The 16,750-nt window shown below is 45.1% G+C and overlaps 1 protein-coding gene across 1 annotated transcript in view; it reads left to right on the plus strand.

The window, feature by feature from the left end:
* LOC126088585 (stomatin-like protein 2, mitochondrial) overlaps window positions 1-16,750 on the plus strand; it is a 105,186-nt gene that overhangs the window by 56,874 nt on the left and 31,562 nt on the right. Inside the window, exons 5-6 of the mRNA XM_049906786.1 lie at window positions 15,002-15,129; window positions 15,209-15,364. Coding sequence (XP_049762743.1) covers window positions 15,002-15,129; window positions 15,209-15,364 — 284 coding nt within the window. The remainder of the gene's footprint in view (window positions 1-15,001; window positions 15,130-15,208; window positions 15,365-16,750) is intronic.

Here is a 16,750-nt window from a genome sequence, read left to right on the forward strand (position 1 = left end):
AACAACACTTAGTAGTTTTATTTAGTAAAATTATGGATTCATACACTTTACGAATAAATGTTGTAGAGTGGCAGTGTATGAAGATTATCATCAAACAACAGTGCCAGAAAATGTATCATTGTGGTGAATGCTGAGTTTAATTTTGTATTTGCTTCTTCACTAAGGCTGTAACAGGAAAATGTTAGAATTTTATGTTGAAATTGACAGAGAAAAATTAAAAATCAACAGAGTCAAGGAAATTCACACTTTGTCATTAATTAAGGAACACCAACCTTCTTCTCTTCATTCTGTTCACAAGGTTTTCTAAGAAAATGATTCCCTTCATACTGCTTCCATACTATCCACACACAAATCCTATAGAACTGGTGTGGAATTTGTGAAGAATAAGAACTGGATTCATATAACATCAAGCATCTAGCATTCTGACTTAAAAAAATAACAGCTGGTATTTCTGCTGCTAATAAATAAACATTGTCACCCTGCCCGGTGCAAGTCTTATGGCATAATGCTACTTCTCTTACTTGTTATCAGTTTTGCAACATTCATATTTAAGCAGCTTCCCAGTTGGCCTCATAAGCCAAAAATGCTAACCACTAGATGATGTGGTTCATTTGTGTTTGCTGCTGTGACATTAGAAGACTTGAAAGGCCATGCGTCTTACCAAAAAAGTGTGTGATGACTACTTGAGGAGGGATACTTTGACAGATGAGGAAAGTGAAAATGCTATAAAATCAGTCAGCATAGATCCGTACAAAGAGAGAATCATGTGCCACTGAAACAGTAGATGACTAATCAACAGGCAAAGCTATGGAAAATAACGCTGGGAAGGTAGTTTTATGGATACTGCCAGCAAAGGGTCATGAGCAGCCAAGATGAAATGTGCTGTATGTTCTGTTTTTGTTCTTGTTCTAAATAGGTACTTCATTTAGCGGTGCATACAGACGTGTAGCATATGACAGCACATTACGCGTAAGAGTTCTAGAGTGTACACTAGTATTACCTCTCCTCTGCACTTCTCAGGTATGCCATTCTGTCCAGCTAATATGTTTCCTTTGCCAGGTAATATTTAGTTTTTGTTGTTGCTGTTGTAGAATTTGCCCGGTAATATTTAGTTTTTGTTGTTACTGTTGTAGAATTTAATATGACCCGATTTAAAAATCAGGGACTCATTATAAACAGTGCAGGAATTTATTTATTTAAAACAATGGTAGAGAGAAAAACAACAAGGCTGATACTGGAAAAAAGTGTGGGCTTCTACACTTGCAGATCATTCAAAAGGGAAAAGGAATTTCTGGAAATACATGGTTGTGCAAGAAATATTACCAGTACCATATTATTCTTTAAGCTACAACACTTTGGGTATCAGTTTTCACATTGTGTACCCAAATCCTTGAGTTCATGAAATCATGTCAAGTAATTTCAAGAGTTGCACAAAGGGTGAAATTTGTATGATTGTACTCAGAAGCGGAAAGTGTTAAAAGTGACACACACATTTTTGCCCTTGCTTCAGTGCCCTTAGCCTTATTTGTCCACAGACAACACAACAGTTGTCTCACCAATTTTAATGTAATAGGATTGTTTTTGGGAGAGTAAATAAGCAAATGTTCGTAGTATCGGCACACCAGAAAATGTTGAGGCCAAGTTAGTGAACCTTACTCTTACTCTGTCCAAGTAAATCAACAAGAAGGACCAGTGATGCATTTTGATATTTGCATCAGTCTGTGTAATGCATTTTTTATTCCAGACTTAATTAATTTGGCAAGGTATATGGAATGAAGACAGTAGGTTGCAAATGTGACTATTGAGAAACAATCTGTGTTATAGAATGAATGGTTTTTTAATTAAACTTACATTTATGTGAGAAGTGTTGTAAACAAACAGAGTATTTAGCTATGTGTCATGGAACATTTGTGAATAGCACACATGAAAAAAAATCTATGAAAATTTAGCCATACTGAGAAATAGACCTTTATTTCCCATCTCGTGCAGCCATGCTCCCATTGTAGAGACAGTGATTCATGCAAGAAAGAGCATGCCTGCTTTCTGTTGCCAGTATTTATAGTCTTGGTGTAATGTTAAGTGGTGTAGATCTTGGGATTAGCCTTTCACTAACTGTTGCGTTCTTCCATACTCTCATATAAGCAATATCTAACCTCCAAAGAAATTCTCCTACTACTGCAATTGTGGCAGTGTCAGACTTATCGTTGTACTGCAGGTGTTTCTGCTTAAACTCATATAAATATATTAGGATAGACGAGACTGTTACATACAAGAAACAGTTAGGAGAATTTTAATGTAATTTAGATGTACACTTCAGCACAGATGAAATTTCACACAGTCTTTCCATTATAGGAGCCACTAATCCATAAAGCCACTAATCCACTATGCCAGATCTAATCCACAATGCCAGATTATCAGTGTAAATAACTCTGTTATACTCAGGAAAATATCTGAATTGAAAAAGCATTTAAGAGAGAGAGAAGTTCACTTACTACAGTGTGTAGTATGTTAAAACAGAACTATATGATGGGAATGCACACAGTATCTGCCATGCTTGTGTCAAAAGCAGAGAAAATAGATCAAATTTTAAATATGCTCAGGAGATAAAAAGACAAAGAGAGAACAGGTGTTGTTAACTAGCCATGAGAGTTGTAGAGATTTGTTGCAAGAGGCTTACCAGGTTATCAACAGCACATAAGTGGTTGGCTGCCCATAGTGTCAACATCAGGCTTGTATGATCTCAAGTCTGGTACCCACAAATACCAATTCTCATTGCATGACATAATTAATGGCAATGGAGGTCAGAGCACACTGTTATCTAACATGGTGGCAGACTACTGCAACAATGTTCATCTTGACAAAGAGCAAATAAGCTATGAACAAAGAAAAAAAAAGGGCTACAACTGAGCAACAAATGAGTTGAGTGAGGAGGTGTGTGGTATCTCTGGCCATTTTATAACCTGGGTAGTATCTTCCACAGCTAAAAACATAGCCTTCATTGGCAACCAAGTAGGGAAACTGCACTGGTGAACTTCTGTCACATCTTTATGGCAGGGGTGAGGACTGGTTTAGCTCTTGGGTTGCTGTCCAAGTGGTGCCAGCAAGAGGACAAGTAGGAAACCATTTTCTTCCACAACCAAATGGACCATTAACAAACAGAGAAAGCTTTATCTAATGTTCAACATTGTATGGGTATTTTTGTAAATATGCTTTTTGGTATTTGTGTAATTATTATGATGTCACTGACATAGTCCAATACTTTCACAACACATTGTAAATTTCAGAATTTCAACAATACGCTGAAAAGGATAGGTTGCCCCCCCCTGCGGGTCCGGGGATTAGAATAGGCCCGAGGTATTCCTGCCTGTCGTAAGAGGCGACTAAAAGGAGTCCATCCCCCTCACGGGGGTAGTTAGCGCCTGCGTCCGGAGACGGACGGTTCCACGACCTATAATTGTGGTCTTTTTGGTTTTTCACTTCTCGTTTCTTCCTTCCTTTTGTTGGTTCCTTTCTTTGCTCTTCTCCACCTCACTGTCTTCCTTACTCTTTCCCTTGACTTCTCCTTGCCTTCTCATTGCCTTCTTCTCCTTGCCTTCTCATTGCCTTCTTCTCATTGCCTTCTCATTGCCTTCTTCTCATTGCCTTCTTCTCCTTGCCTTCTCCTTGCCTTCTCATTGCCTTCTTCTCCTTGCCTTCTCTGGTCTCCGCCTCGGCGTTTGAGACAGTCTGTCCTCTTTCTCCCTCTCTCTCTTCTTTTTCCTCTTCTTCCTTCCTCCCTGTGCGTGCCTGAAGGCCGACCCACGCGTTCGCACGCGTAGCCGGTGACGGGGTAACGCGTAATTCCCCGCCCTGGGTAGACATGTAAGGCACGCGCGTACCCCCTGATAAAGGCCAGGCCCGGGGAGGGGTGATTGCCTGAGCTGATACCTTCTGACCATGCCGATTGGTCCCTCCGTCTGTTTCTCGGGAGGTGTGACCTGAGGTGTAAACATTCACCTAAGGCGGGAGTGCCCTCTGAGAGGATCCCCACAAGGAAGGAGCGCGCCATCGGAGACGCTGGCAATCATGGGGGATTCCTCCGCAATGGATTCTACTCCATCTCTCTCGACTTCTGCCCAAAAACGGAAACGTGACCAGCCACCAGTGACAAAAGTACTACCGGCTGCCCCACAGTTCCTCGTCGTTTCTCGATCTGAGGATGGAAAGGATTTTTCCTCTGTCAACCCTTTCGTTATCCAGAAGGGCGTAGATGCCATAGCTGGATCTGTCAAATCTTGTACCAGGTTGCGTAACGGTACCTTATTACTAGAAACTGAGAGTGCCTTTCAGGCACAAAAACTGCTTCGGGCCACACTCCTGTACACGTTCCCTGTCCGGGTGGAGGCCCACCGAACTTTGAATTCGTCTCGTGGTGTAGTCTATACTAGCTCCCTCGACGGATTGACTGACGAGGAGATTCAATCTTTCCTCGCTGAGCAGGGTGTGACGGCTGTCCATAGGGTCATGAAAAAGGTCAACAATGACCTTGTACCGACCCGGACACTTTTCTTGACCTTCGATAGTGTTAAGCTGCCATCGCGCATCAAGGCGGGCTACGAGGTTATTTCTGTTCGCCCCTATGTCCCGACACCTACGTGCTGCTACCAGTGTCAGCGTTTCAATCACACTCGACAGTCTTGTTCCAATGCGGCTAAATGTGTCACTTGTGGCAGGGATGCCCATGAGGGTGACTGTCCACCTCCGTCTCCTCGTTGTGTGAAATGTCAGGGTGACCATGCCGCATCCTCCCGCGACTGTCCTGTCTATAAGGAAGAACGCTGTATCCAAGAAATTCGGGTCAAAGAGAAAGTGTCCACCTCGGCTGCTTGCAAGCTATTGGCTAGTAGGAAGCCTGCGCTGCTCCCAGCGGGGAAATACAGTACTGTCCTCGCCTCTCCTTGGACTACCAGGGAGGTAGCAACCCAGACATGCGATCTGACCTTCAGCACCACGGTTGTCCGTTCGGCCAGTGCTAAGATCGCGCGGTCGACGTCTCCTCTTCCTCCCATCACCCCACAGACACCAGCCCCTTCATCAGCTTCTGCTAAGACGAAGACCCCGAAGTCAGATGCACGGGCCTTCAAGAAGGAACCATCCCGTGCAGACTTCCTACGTACCTCGACCTCCCAGCCTTCGACCGGTACTTCCACCAAACGTCCTTCCAAAAAGGCTCATAGGAAGCACAGTTCTCCTTCTCCGCCACGGCGCATTTCTTCTCCTGCGCCACCCAGCGGTTGCCGCCCCAGGCCGTCATCCGTTTCGCCTGGCCGCACCGCTGGTAGCCGTACATCTGGCCGTTCCCCGGCGGAGGAAGCTCCCCCTCCCGGCCATCCTCCTGAGATGGCCAATGAACCTATAGACCCAATGGACGATGACTGTCCACCTGCTGATAGCGGCGGCAGTGCTTGCTCGAAGCCAGGCCCTCAGCGGCCTTCGAGGTGACCCCTTCTTTCACCTTCCTTTTCTTACGATGGCACTTATTCACTGGAATATTCGCAGCATTCGCTCCAACCGAGAGGACTTGAAGTTGCTGCTCCGCTTGCACCGTCCGCTCGTCGTAGCCCTCCAGGAAACGAAGCTACGCCCATGCGATCAAATTGCCTTGGCACACTACACCTCTGTGTGTTTTGACCTACCCCTGTGGTAGGTATCGCAGCTCATGGAGGGGTTATGTTGCTGGTCCGGGATGATATTTACTACGATCCCATCACGTTGCACACCGGCCTGCAGGCAGTTGCCATCCGCATTACTCTCCCCACTTTTACGTTTTCCTTTTGTACCGTTTACCTTCCATCGTCATCTGCCGTTACCAGGGCTGACATGATGCAACTTATTGCTCAGCTACCTGCACCATTTTTGTTATCTGGAGACTTCAATGCCCACCATCCCCTTTGGGGCTCTCCAGCATCCTGCCCGAGGGGCTCCTTGTTAGCAGACCTTTTCAACCAGCTCAATCTTGTCTGCCTCAATACTGGCGCCCCTTTCTTTCGGACACATCTCACACCTATTCCCATTTAGACCTCTCTATATGTACTCCCCAGCTTGCACGCCGGTTTGAGTGGTATGCACTTTCTGATACATATTCGAGCGACCACTTCCCGTGTGTTATCCATCTCCTGCAGCATACCCCCTCTCCGTGCTCCTCTAGTTGGACCATCTCCAAGGCAGACTGGGGGCTCTTCTCTTCCAGGGCGACCTTTCAGGATCAAACCTTCACAAGCTGCGATCGTCAGGTCGCACACCTCACGGAAGTCATTCTCGCTGCTGCTGAATATTCCATCCCTCACCCTACTTCTTCTCCACGTCGCGTACCGGTCCCCTGGTGGACCGCGGCATGTAGAGACGCTTTACGTGCTCGTCGACGTGCTTTACGCATATTTAAACGCCACCCTACAGTGGCGAATTGTATCAATTATAAACGATTACGTGCTCAGTGTCGTCATATTATCAAAGAAAGCAAGAAAGCCAGCTGGGCTGCTTTCACAAGCACCTTCAACAGTTTTACTCCTTCTTCTGTTGTCTGGGGTAGCCTGCGCCGGCTATCTGGCACTAAGGTCCACTCACCAGTTTCTGGCTTGAAGGTCGCGAATGACGTCCTTGTGGCCCCTGAGGCTGTCTCCAATGCCTTCGGCCGCTTTTTCGCAGAGGTTTCGAGCTCCGCTCATTACCACCCTGCCTTCCTCCCCCGCAAACAGGCAGAGGAGGCTAGGCCACCTAACTTCCGCTCCTCGAATTGTGAAAGTTATAATGCCCCATTCATCATGCGGGAACTCGAAAACGCCCTTGGCCGATCACGGTCCTCCGCTCCAGGGCCTGATTCTATTCATATTCAGATGCTGAAGAACCTTTCTCTTGCGGGTAAAGGTTTTCTTCTTCGGACATACAATCGCATCTGGATTGAGGGACATGTTCCCGCATGCTGGCGCGAGTCTATTGTTGTCCCGATTCCTAAGCCGGGGAAGGACAAGCACTTGCCTTCCAGTTATCGACCTATCTCGCTTACCAGCTGTGTCTGTAAAGTGATGGAGCGAATGGCTAACTCTCGATTGGTTTGGCTGCTCGAGTCTCGACGCCTACTTACCAATGTACAATGTGGATTTCGTAGGCGCCGCTCTGCTGTTGACCATCTGGTTACCTTGTCGACCTTCATTATGAATAACTTCTTGCGGAAGCGCCCGACCGTGGCTGTGTTCTTTGATTTGGAGAAGGCTTACGACACCTGTTGGAGGGCGGGCATTCTCCGCACCATGCATACATGGGGCCTTCGCGGTCGCCTCCCTCTTTTTATTCATTCCTTTTTAATGGATCGACAGTTCAGGGTACGTGTGGGTTCTGTCCTGTCTGACACCTTTCGCCAGGAGAATGGGGTGCCACAGGGCTCAGTTTTGAGCGTCGCTCTCTTCGCCATCGCGATCAATCCAATAATGGATTGCCTCCCAGCTGATGTATCAGGCTCCCTTTTTGTGGACGATTTTACCATCTATTGCAGCGTGCAGAGTACACGTGTCCTGGAGCGCTGTCTTCAGCGTTCTCTTGACCGTCTTTACTCCTGGAGTGTCGCCAATGGCTTCCGTTTTTCTGCCGAGAAGACGGTCTGTATTAACTTCTGGCGCTACAAAGAGTTTCTCCCACCGTCCTTACGACTCGGTCCCGTTGCTCTCCCAATCGTGGAGACAACCAAATTTTTAGGCCTTACATTTGACAGGAAACTTAGCTGGTCTCCACATGTGTCATATTTGGTCGCCCGTTGTACCCGTTCTTTAAATGTCCTCCGTGTTCTCAGTGGTATGTCGTGGGGAGCGGATCGAACCGTCCTACTTCGTCTATATCGGTCGATCGTCCGTTCCAAGCTGGATTATGGGAGCTTCGTATACTCCTCTGCACGGCCATCCATCTTACGCCGCCTCAACTCCATACAACATCGGGGTTTACGACTTGCGATCGGAGCATTTTATACTAGTCCCGTAGAGAGTCTTCATGCTGACGCTGGCGAATTGCCACTCACCTACCGGCGCGATATACTGCTTTGTCGGTATGCCTGTCGGCTACTGTCAATGCCCGACCATCCGTCTTATCGTTCCTTTTTTGACGACTCTCTCGACCGTCAATACGGGTTGTATGTCTCTGCTCTGCTACCCCCTGGAGTTCGCTTTCGTCGCCTCCTTCAACACCTTAATTTTTCACTCCCTGCAACCTTTCGAGTGGGCGAGAGTCACACGCCACCTTGGCTCCAGGCTCAGGTCCGCGTTCACCTTGACCTCAGCTCGCTCCCAAAAGAGGTTACCCCCGGTTCGGTCTACCACTCCCGTTTTTTGGAACTTCGTTCGAAGTTCATCAACATGACTTTCATTTATACAGATGGCTCTAAGACCAATGACGGGGTCAGGTGTTCCTTTATTGTCGGGGCACAAAGTTTCAAATACCGGCTCCATGGCCATTGTTCGGTCTTCCCAGCTGAGCTCTTTGCCCTCTACCAGGCTGTTCTTTACATCTGCCGCCACCGACATTCTGCTTATGTCATCTGCTCCGATTCCCAGAGCGCCATCCAGAGCCTCAGTGATCCGTACCCGGTTCACCCTTTCGTACACCGGATCCAACGCTCTCTTCAGCAGCTGGTGGACGTCGGTTCTCCGGTTAGCTTTATGTGGGTTCCTGGCCATGTCGGTATCCCTGGGAACGAAGCTGCAGATGCCGCTGCCAAGGCTGCGGTCCTCCAGCCTCGGACAGCTTCTTGTTGTGTCCCTTCATCCGATTTTAGCAGGGTCATTTGTCGGCGCATTTTATCGCTGTGGCATGCCGATTGGGCTGCACTTACAGACAACAAGCTTCGGGCCTTAAAACCTCTTCCCGTGGCTTGGACGTCCTCCTCACGCCCTTCTCGGGGGGAGGAGGTAGTTTTGGCCCGGTTAAGAATTGGACACTGCCGGTTCAGCCATCGCCATCTGCTGACGGCTGCACCGGCGCCGTTCTGCCCATGTGGGCACTTGCTGACGGTTCGACACATTTTAATGTCCTGTCCAGATTTTAACACACTGCGCCTAGATCTTAACCTGCCAAGTACTTTCGATGCCATTTTAGCGGATGACCCACGAGCAGCTGCTCGTGTTCTTCGTTTTATCAATTTGACAAACCTCTCTAAGGACATTTGATGATGCTGTTTTTTAATCCTATGCCTGTCAGTCTGTCTTTTATCGTGTTTTCCCTTTTAGTTGTTGTTGTCAACTTGTGCCTCGCGGTGCATTCTTAGAGTAGTCAGGGCGCTAATGACCATTGAAGTTGTGCGCCCTAAAACCACAAAAAAAAAAGGATAGGTTGCTACACCGTAAAGATGACATTTTGAGTTGCAGGCAGGCACAACGAAAAGACTGGGAGCACACTGCCAGAGCGATCACATCAAAGAAGTCCAACATGCTTCCAACTCCTGCTTAAATCCTGAGGCTGTTCTTAGAACTTCTTCCCTGAATCCATTTCTGCCCTCACTCCTATGAAACAATTCGCACCCACTTTCTACATGTTCCCTGAAATCGACAAACCCAACACTTCTGGATGCCCCATTGTAGCTTATTAGTGTGCTCATATTGGAAGAATTTCAGACTTCATTGAGCAACACCTTCAACCAATTGCCCAAAATCTAGCCTCCCACATCAAATATACCAAACACTTCCTTCACTGACTCTCCACCGTCTCCACCCCTTTACCCCCTGGATCTCTACTCATCAGTGTTGACATCCCTTCCCTATACACCAACATCCCTCATACCAATGGTCTTGCTGCTATTGAATATCACCTCTCCCAACATCCCCCAAACTCAAAATCCACTATCTCACCCCACGTTCACCTTACTAACTCCATCCTAATGTGCAACTACTTTTCCTGAAAGGGAAGGTATACAAATAAACCTGTGCCACAGCCATTAACACACTGCTATATCATCCTCTGGGGCACCTGTTCTGGGCCATCTAAAGGAAACCTTACTAGCTTCCAAAACTACCCAACCCCAAACTCCTGGTATGGTTCAGGTTCGTTGATGATATCTTAATGTACTGAACTAAGGGTCACGTCAATATATACTCATTCCTTCACTACCTCAACACTTCGATTCCCATCCACCTCTCCTGGGCCTCCTTGAACCAGTGTAGGATGTTGACCTCCTCCTGTCCTATGGTCCCATCCACACCATTGTCCACATACACCCACCAACCACCAACAGTACCTGCATTACAACAGCTGCCATCCCTTCCAAACCAAAATGTCCATCCCATACAGCCTGACCACTTGGGGACAGTGTATGTTTTATGACAAGAACGCCTCTGCCCAGCATACCAAAGTTCTCATAAAGACCTTCACAGACAGGCACTATCCCTTGATCTATTCCGCAAACAGATTTTGCATACCATATCCCCACATATCCCCAATCCTCTCACTAACTTCAAGAACCATTTACAAAGAAGTGCCCCTTTTGTCACCCAGTACCATTCCAAACTGGAACAGCTGAATCACATCCTTCATCAGGGCTTTTACTATCTATTATCGTACCCTGAAATAATGGGCATCCACACAAGATCCTTCCCACCCCTGCTTAAGTGGTGTTCTGTTACCTACCCAACCTCCACATCTTAATGGATACCTATGCCACTCCCAAACCCAACCTCTTGCCACTGGAATCATACCTCTGTGGGAGACCCAGGTGCAAAGCCTACTCAGCCCATCCACCCAGCATTCCCTATTCCAGTCCTGTTACAGGCTTATCATACTCCATCAGAGGCCAGGCCACCGGTGAAAGTGGCCATGTCATATACTAGCTCTGCTGCAATCGTTGCACAGCTTATTATAGTAGCATGATTATCAACCAGCTGTCGGCCAGGATGAATGGTTACTGTCAAACTGTGGCAAAGAGCAAAGTGAACCGCCCTGTGGCACAATATGCAGTGGAACTTAAACAAGCTTGATGTAGATGGCTGCTTCACAACCTAAGCTATTTAGATCCTCACTTCTACCACCAGCTTATTTAAACTGTGCAGATGGGAGTTGTCCTTATAACACATTCTCTACTCCTGAAATCGTACTGGACTCACCTACAGTACCCTACTGTCACCACAGTTCACCTAATAATTTCCACCCCGGCGGTGCCATCACCTCCTTCCAACTCGTGCCCCTCACCCTCATTGTGCTCTGCTTTCTGCTGATGAACCCACGAGTCTTTTCTTCTTCTCTACTCTCCTTTTCTGCTCCCCATTCCCCCTCTTCCCTCCCCCACAGCCTGTGACGCTGCGCCTGGCAGCCTTATTCAGCCACCATCTAGTCCCTGTGTCCTCCACCAAGCAGTGCTGACTTCTCTCCCCCACCCTACCCAGCTATTACTCCCTCTTCTCTGCTCCACTCCAGATTGCTGCCTCCATTTCACAAAGCACCATTACATTTTGGACGGAGTGGCCGTAGATAGCTGTCGTGTGTGTGTGTGTGTGTGTGTGTGTGCGTGTGTGTGTGCGTGTGTGTGTGTGCGTGCGTGCGTGCGGGCGCGCGCCATGTTTGTGGTCCAGACTAACTTGGAACCAATATCGTTGAAATGGCTCTACACTTGCAAACAGATAAATCAGCAGCAGCATCGATAGCAGCAAAACTGTTTGTTTGAATTTTTGGTGGTGCAGTGGGTTTCTTCCACCATCTTTACATCTTGGGTGGGTTGCTCTTTCACTAGCTGAAACTATGAAAGTCCTGTGGCTCATGCTTGATAGAAAACTTTCTTGGTCTTCCCACATGTCTTACCTGGCCACACGCTGTACCTGGGCTCTCAATGCCCTGTGTGTCCTAAGTGGTACTTCCTGGGGAGCAGATCAGACCACCCTCCTCTGTATGTACCAACCCCTTGTCTGTCCGGAACTAGGCTTTGGGTGTTTTGTTTATTCACCTGCATGTCCATTCATCTTACACTGTGTTAATACAGTCCACCGTTGTGGAATCCATTTGGCCATTGGCACCTGCTTCACTAGCCTGGTTGAGGGCCTGCCGAACTACCGCTGTCATACCGACATGATGTTCTCCTCAGCAGATATGGATGCTGTTTGTCTGCCATGCCTGGCCACCCATCTTCTACCTCCTCCTTCGATGACTCCTTTGGTCACTGGTATGGCGCGTGTCTGTCTTCTCTGTTACCTCATGGAGTTCACTTTCAGCTCTTGCAGCTTAACTTCTCACTACCTGCCACTTTCCTTCATCACCTTGGCTTCATGCGGCAGCCTGTGTTCACCTTGGCCTTCATTCGCTTCCTAAGGACACCACTCCGGCCTTGCTCTTTCACCTTCAGTTTCATGACCTCTGCACGGAACTTCACGGTAGTACCTTTGAGTACGATGATGGATCTTGGACTGACCGTAGTGTTGGGTGTGCCTTCATCATTGGCACCGACATTTTTCTGTATCGGCTTCCGGAACAGTGCTCAATATTTATAGCAGAACCCTTCAATCTCCGTCAGGCCTTCCAGTACATCCAGCAACACAGGTTTTTTAATTGTGTCATACGCTCCGATTCTCTCAGTGCCCTGCAGAGCCTCTGTGTGCTGTACACAGTCCATCTCTTTGTGCAATGGGTCCAAGAAAGCTTCCACTGGCTCACTGTTGAGGGAGCCAGTGTGATGTTCAAGTGGGTTCCAGGTCACATTGGTTTGATGGAAAATGAGGCCACTGCTGCTGCTGCCAAGGCTGCAGTCCTCCTACCTTGGACCACTAGCTCTTCCATCCTTTTGGACGATATCTGAGTTGCCGTGTGTTGGCTGGTGGTGTCACTTCGGCACTGCCTCTGGTCTTCTCTTCACAGAAACAAGATCCAGGGAATTAAACCTCTCCCAGTGGTGTGGCCAACCTCCTCTTGCCTTGAAGAGATCATTCGAACTAGGTTGCGTATTGGTCATTGTCTTGTCATTTTAGCTCTCACTATTTGTGAAGTGTTTATCCTTTGTGCACATTGTCATCAACATTTGACAGTTCTCCATTTGCTGACTAAATGCCCCTTTTTAACCATTTATGTTCTAATGTATGTTTGCTGTTGGAATCTTGGGCTGTTTTAGCAAATAACAGATGGGCTGTTAACTGCGTTTCACTTTTTATCTGTCGTAGCAATATGGCAAATGACATTTAATCTTTAGTTTGTGACTTTTGCAGTCTCTGTGGCATATTTTGTGGACCTTTCTCAATGAGAAAGTCTGTGTTCTTAGCTGGCTTTCCTTCCAATGATTGGGCTTAATGTATAGTAGCTTTTAAATTTTTACTTCTTGATGATCTAAGGTTACGACATGGGAGCTTATGACCTTAATTGTTTTTGCACCCTAAAACGACACAAAAAAGCAGCAGGAAACCCAAAAATTCAGAGTTGTGTCATTTCATTTTTGAAGCTCTATTTACTTATCTCATGAACGGCATATAGATGCTACTTCAGTAAATTTTGAGGCAAATCATCAAACAAAAAATAATATATGTATGTTTGAAGCTTGGTACCCACTAGGGGATATTGCTATGCTGTAGGAATTACTTTTGATGTGGATTATGTGCTAAATGTACCCATAACAAATATTTAAGGCATACAACAAAATTACATTTCATACACCATGCTGTAGAAAATAGAAAACTGACACAGTAAAACAGAAAAAGTCAGCCTTAAATGTGGAGTTTGGTAGAGTAAGGTGTAGGTTTGTTGCATTCATTTATTTATCCATCCACAGACACTAAATATGTCGAAACACTTGTCATACTGGAATCATGCATGTTTGTGTGTAAAATATATTGTATGAAGTATTCATATGCTGCATGAATTATTTTGATATGGATTAAATACGACAGGATTTCCCAGAAGGAAGGGTCAGTATGCAGGGATATGACAGGAACGATCTATCAGAACAGAAAAGTCTAGTAAATATAGGATCTGAAATGCCTATTTTAGAAGCTCTGACCACTTGTTGCTCTTCACAACTATAAAACACATCTCTTCTACTGAGCAAGTGTTTGTTTTTGGAGCCCATCTTTACTAGACAATTTTTTGTTGATTTGGTCCATAACACTGTCTTGCAAAATATTGAAAGCAAAGAGCTTGCAGAAGAAGAGATTTTTTTCAGAGTATTGAAGATGCATTAGTGTTTATAGCTCTTAAGGTATCTGTTTTAGAGTGCATGGTTACTAGACATTTTTAATTTGAATGGCAGTTCCTGTCATATCGCTGGATATTGACTATTCCTTTTGGGAGACACTGTATAGTGTGTGTGTGTGTGTGTGTGTGTGTGTGTGTGTAGCATACATTTTGATTTTTATAAAACTATTTGACATTTAAGTACCACAACATTTCATTTTTCCTCTAAATGCCACTCTTTTATGCACAGCTATAAAATTTGTTACTTCTCTGGGTGAGAGAGAAAGCCAACTCCTTTTTTCCCCATATACATTCTCATCAGTATTTTTTCTCATCGCTTGTGTGTCAGGCATCCATGCCATATTTCTTCTATTTAGTTTTGTCCGTCATATTCTTTACATTCCTTTTATTTTGTCTTTAGCTCTATCCACATACTTTATTTTACCTTCGTATGTCTTCTGTTTCATGTAGGCAACAACTTATGATCAATTAGTATTTTATTAAATACTCAGCATAGTTCCTAGTCTTCATCTTTAATCGCATATATAGGTTTAAACATGTCAAATGTTTGAAAAGGTGCATTACAATTATGGTTCTTTACTTGAGTTGCATGAGTAATAACAGATTTGACATTCCCTTGTACAGTTATGAGTTGCTGTACTTTCATTTCCACTGTGATCATCATCCTTAGGTTGTGTAGTATGTATATTTGTGTTTTTCTAATTACCTGACTGACAGCTATATGCCTTAAGATTTAATGTAAACATTCATAAAACCATATAATAATTTATTTGTTGTGTAAACTGGAAAATGATAAATTTAGTGATCACCAATATTTTTTTCACAGATCTGAGCTTGGAAAGATATCACTGGACAATGTTTTTATGGAAAGAGAGAATCTAAATGTGAGCATAGTTGAATCTATCAACAAAGCCAGTGAAGCTTGGGGAATAACATGCCTCAGATATGAAATCCGTAAGTAAAGCATCTAAATGACAATTTGCAGTAATGAGATTATTGTTGTGAGCTTTCATACTATGATCCAAATACACAGGTGACATCAAACTTCCTAATCGAGTGCAGGAAGCAATGCAAATGCAAGTAGAAGCTGAGAGGAAGAAAAGAGCTGCAATACTGGAATCCGAGGGAATGAGAGAAGCTGACATTAATGTTGCTGAGGGTCAAAAACGAGCAAGAATCCTGGCTTCAGGTAATATTTATTAGATAATTAGAAGAGGAGTATTATTCCACATGGGAAAAATAAATTAAAAAATATATTTAAAAAAATGCTGCGACTTACCAAATGAGAAAGCGCTGGTAGCTAGACACAATAATAAACACACAAACAAATTTCAAGCTTTCGCAACCCCCGGTTACTTCATCAGGAAAGAGGGAAGGAGAGGGAAAGACGAAAGGATGTGGGTTTTAAGGGAGAGGGTAAGGAGTCATTCCAATCCCAAGACTTACCTTAGGGGGAAAAAGGGACAGGTATACACTTGCGCACGCTCGCACGCGCTCGCGCCCTCACACACACACACACACACACACACACACACACACACACACACACACATCCATCTGCACATATACAGACACAAGCAGACATGTCTGCTTGTGTCTGTATATGTGCAGATGGATATGTGTGTGTGTGTGTGTGTGTGTGTGTGTGTGTGTGTGTGTGTGTGTGTGTATGGGCACGCGCGCGTGCGTATACCTGTCCCTTTTTCACCCTAAGGTAAGTCTTTCTGCTCCCGGGATTGGAATGACTCCTTACCCTCTCCCTTAAAACCCACATCTTTCCGTCTTTCCCTCTCCTTCCCTCTTTCCTGATGAAGCAACCGTGGGTTGTGAAAGCTTGAAATTTGTGTGTGTGTTTGTGTGTTTATTATTGTGTCTGTCTGCCAGCACTTTCGTGTGTGTATGTGTGTGTGTGTGTGTGTGTGTGTGTGTGTGTGTAGTTTCTATGGGATTGAAAATTGAGTGGTGGGTTCAAGAGAACAGTAGACAAGGCCACCTGTAAGATGCTGGATATGATAACTAATTTTTATTAGAGTGATATATTTGTTTTTTGTCTGTGTTTGTTTCTTAATTATTTTGTACTTTAATTAAACATGAATTTACAGTAGCTGAGCTAGAAATAAGTGAAACCAAAACACAAATTAGGAAACACAATTAAATCCGGAGCTTTATACTCAGAAACAGACAACTGTGTTAAAGGAAAAGTGTAATCTTTACAGGTTTTTGATGATAAGACATGAGGCAAGAGGAGGTAGTGCTGTGTTGCTTTCCTACACATTGAGTTCCTTCTGATGGTTGGTGTGCAGAATTTTTTGCTTTGCTACAGAATCTGTGCCTCTTACTTTTTGTTATAGAGTTCCCTCATTTCTTCCTCCTCTTAATAAAATATTTTTTTTACAAAAGTTGAATGGAACATACTTCTCTCTAAATTGTTCTCCTTATTTAGAGTGTGTGGTAGCTGAAATTAAAAAAACTAAATATGTACTGTTGTTTTGAACAATTCCACTGAAATTCTGTTGAATTTATTGTTTGGACTGGTCAAGGAAGTTGATGGAGTATCTGCTGAATGACAGAAAAC

This window comes from Schistocerca cancellata, chromosome 6 (genome assembly GCF_023864275.1).
Source record: "Schistocerca cancellata isolate TAMUIC-IGC-003103 chromosome 6, iqSchCanc2.1, whole genome shotgun sequence".
NCBI lineage: Eukaryota > Metazoa > Arthropoda > Insecta > Orthoptera > Acrididae > Schistocerca > Schistocerca cancellata.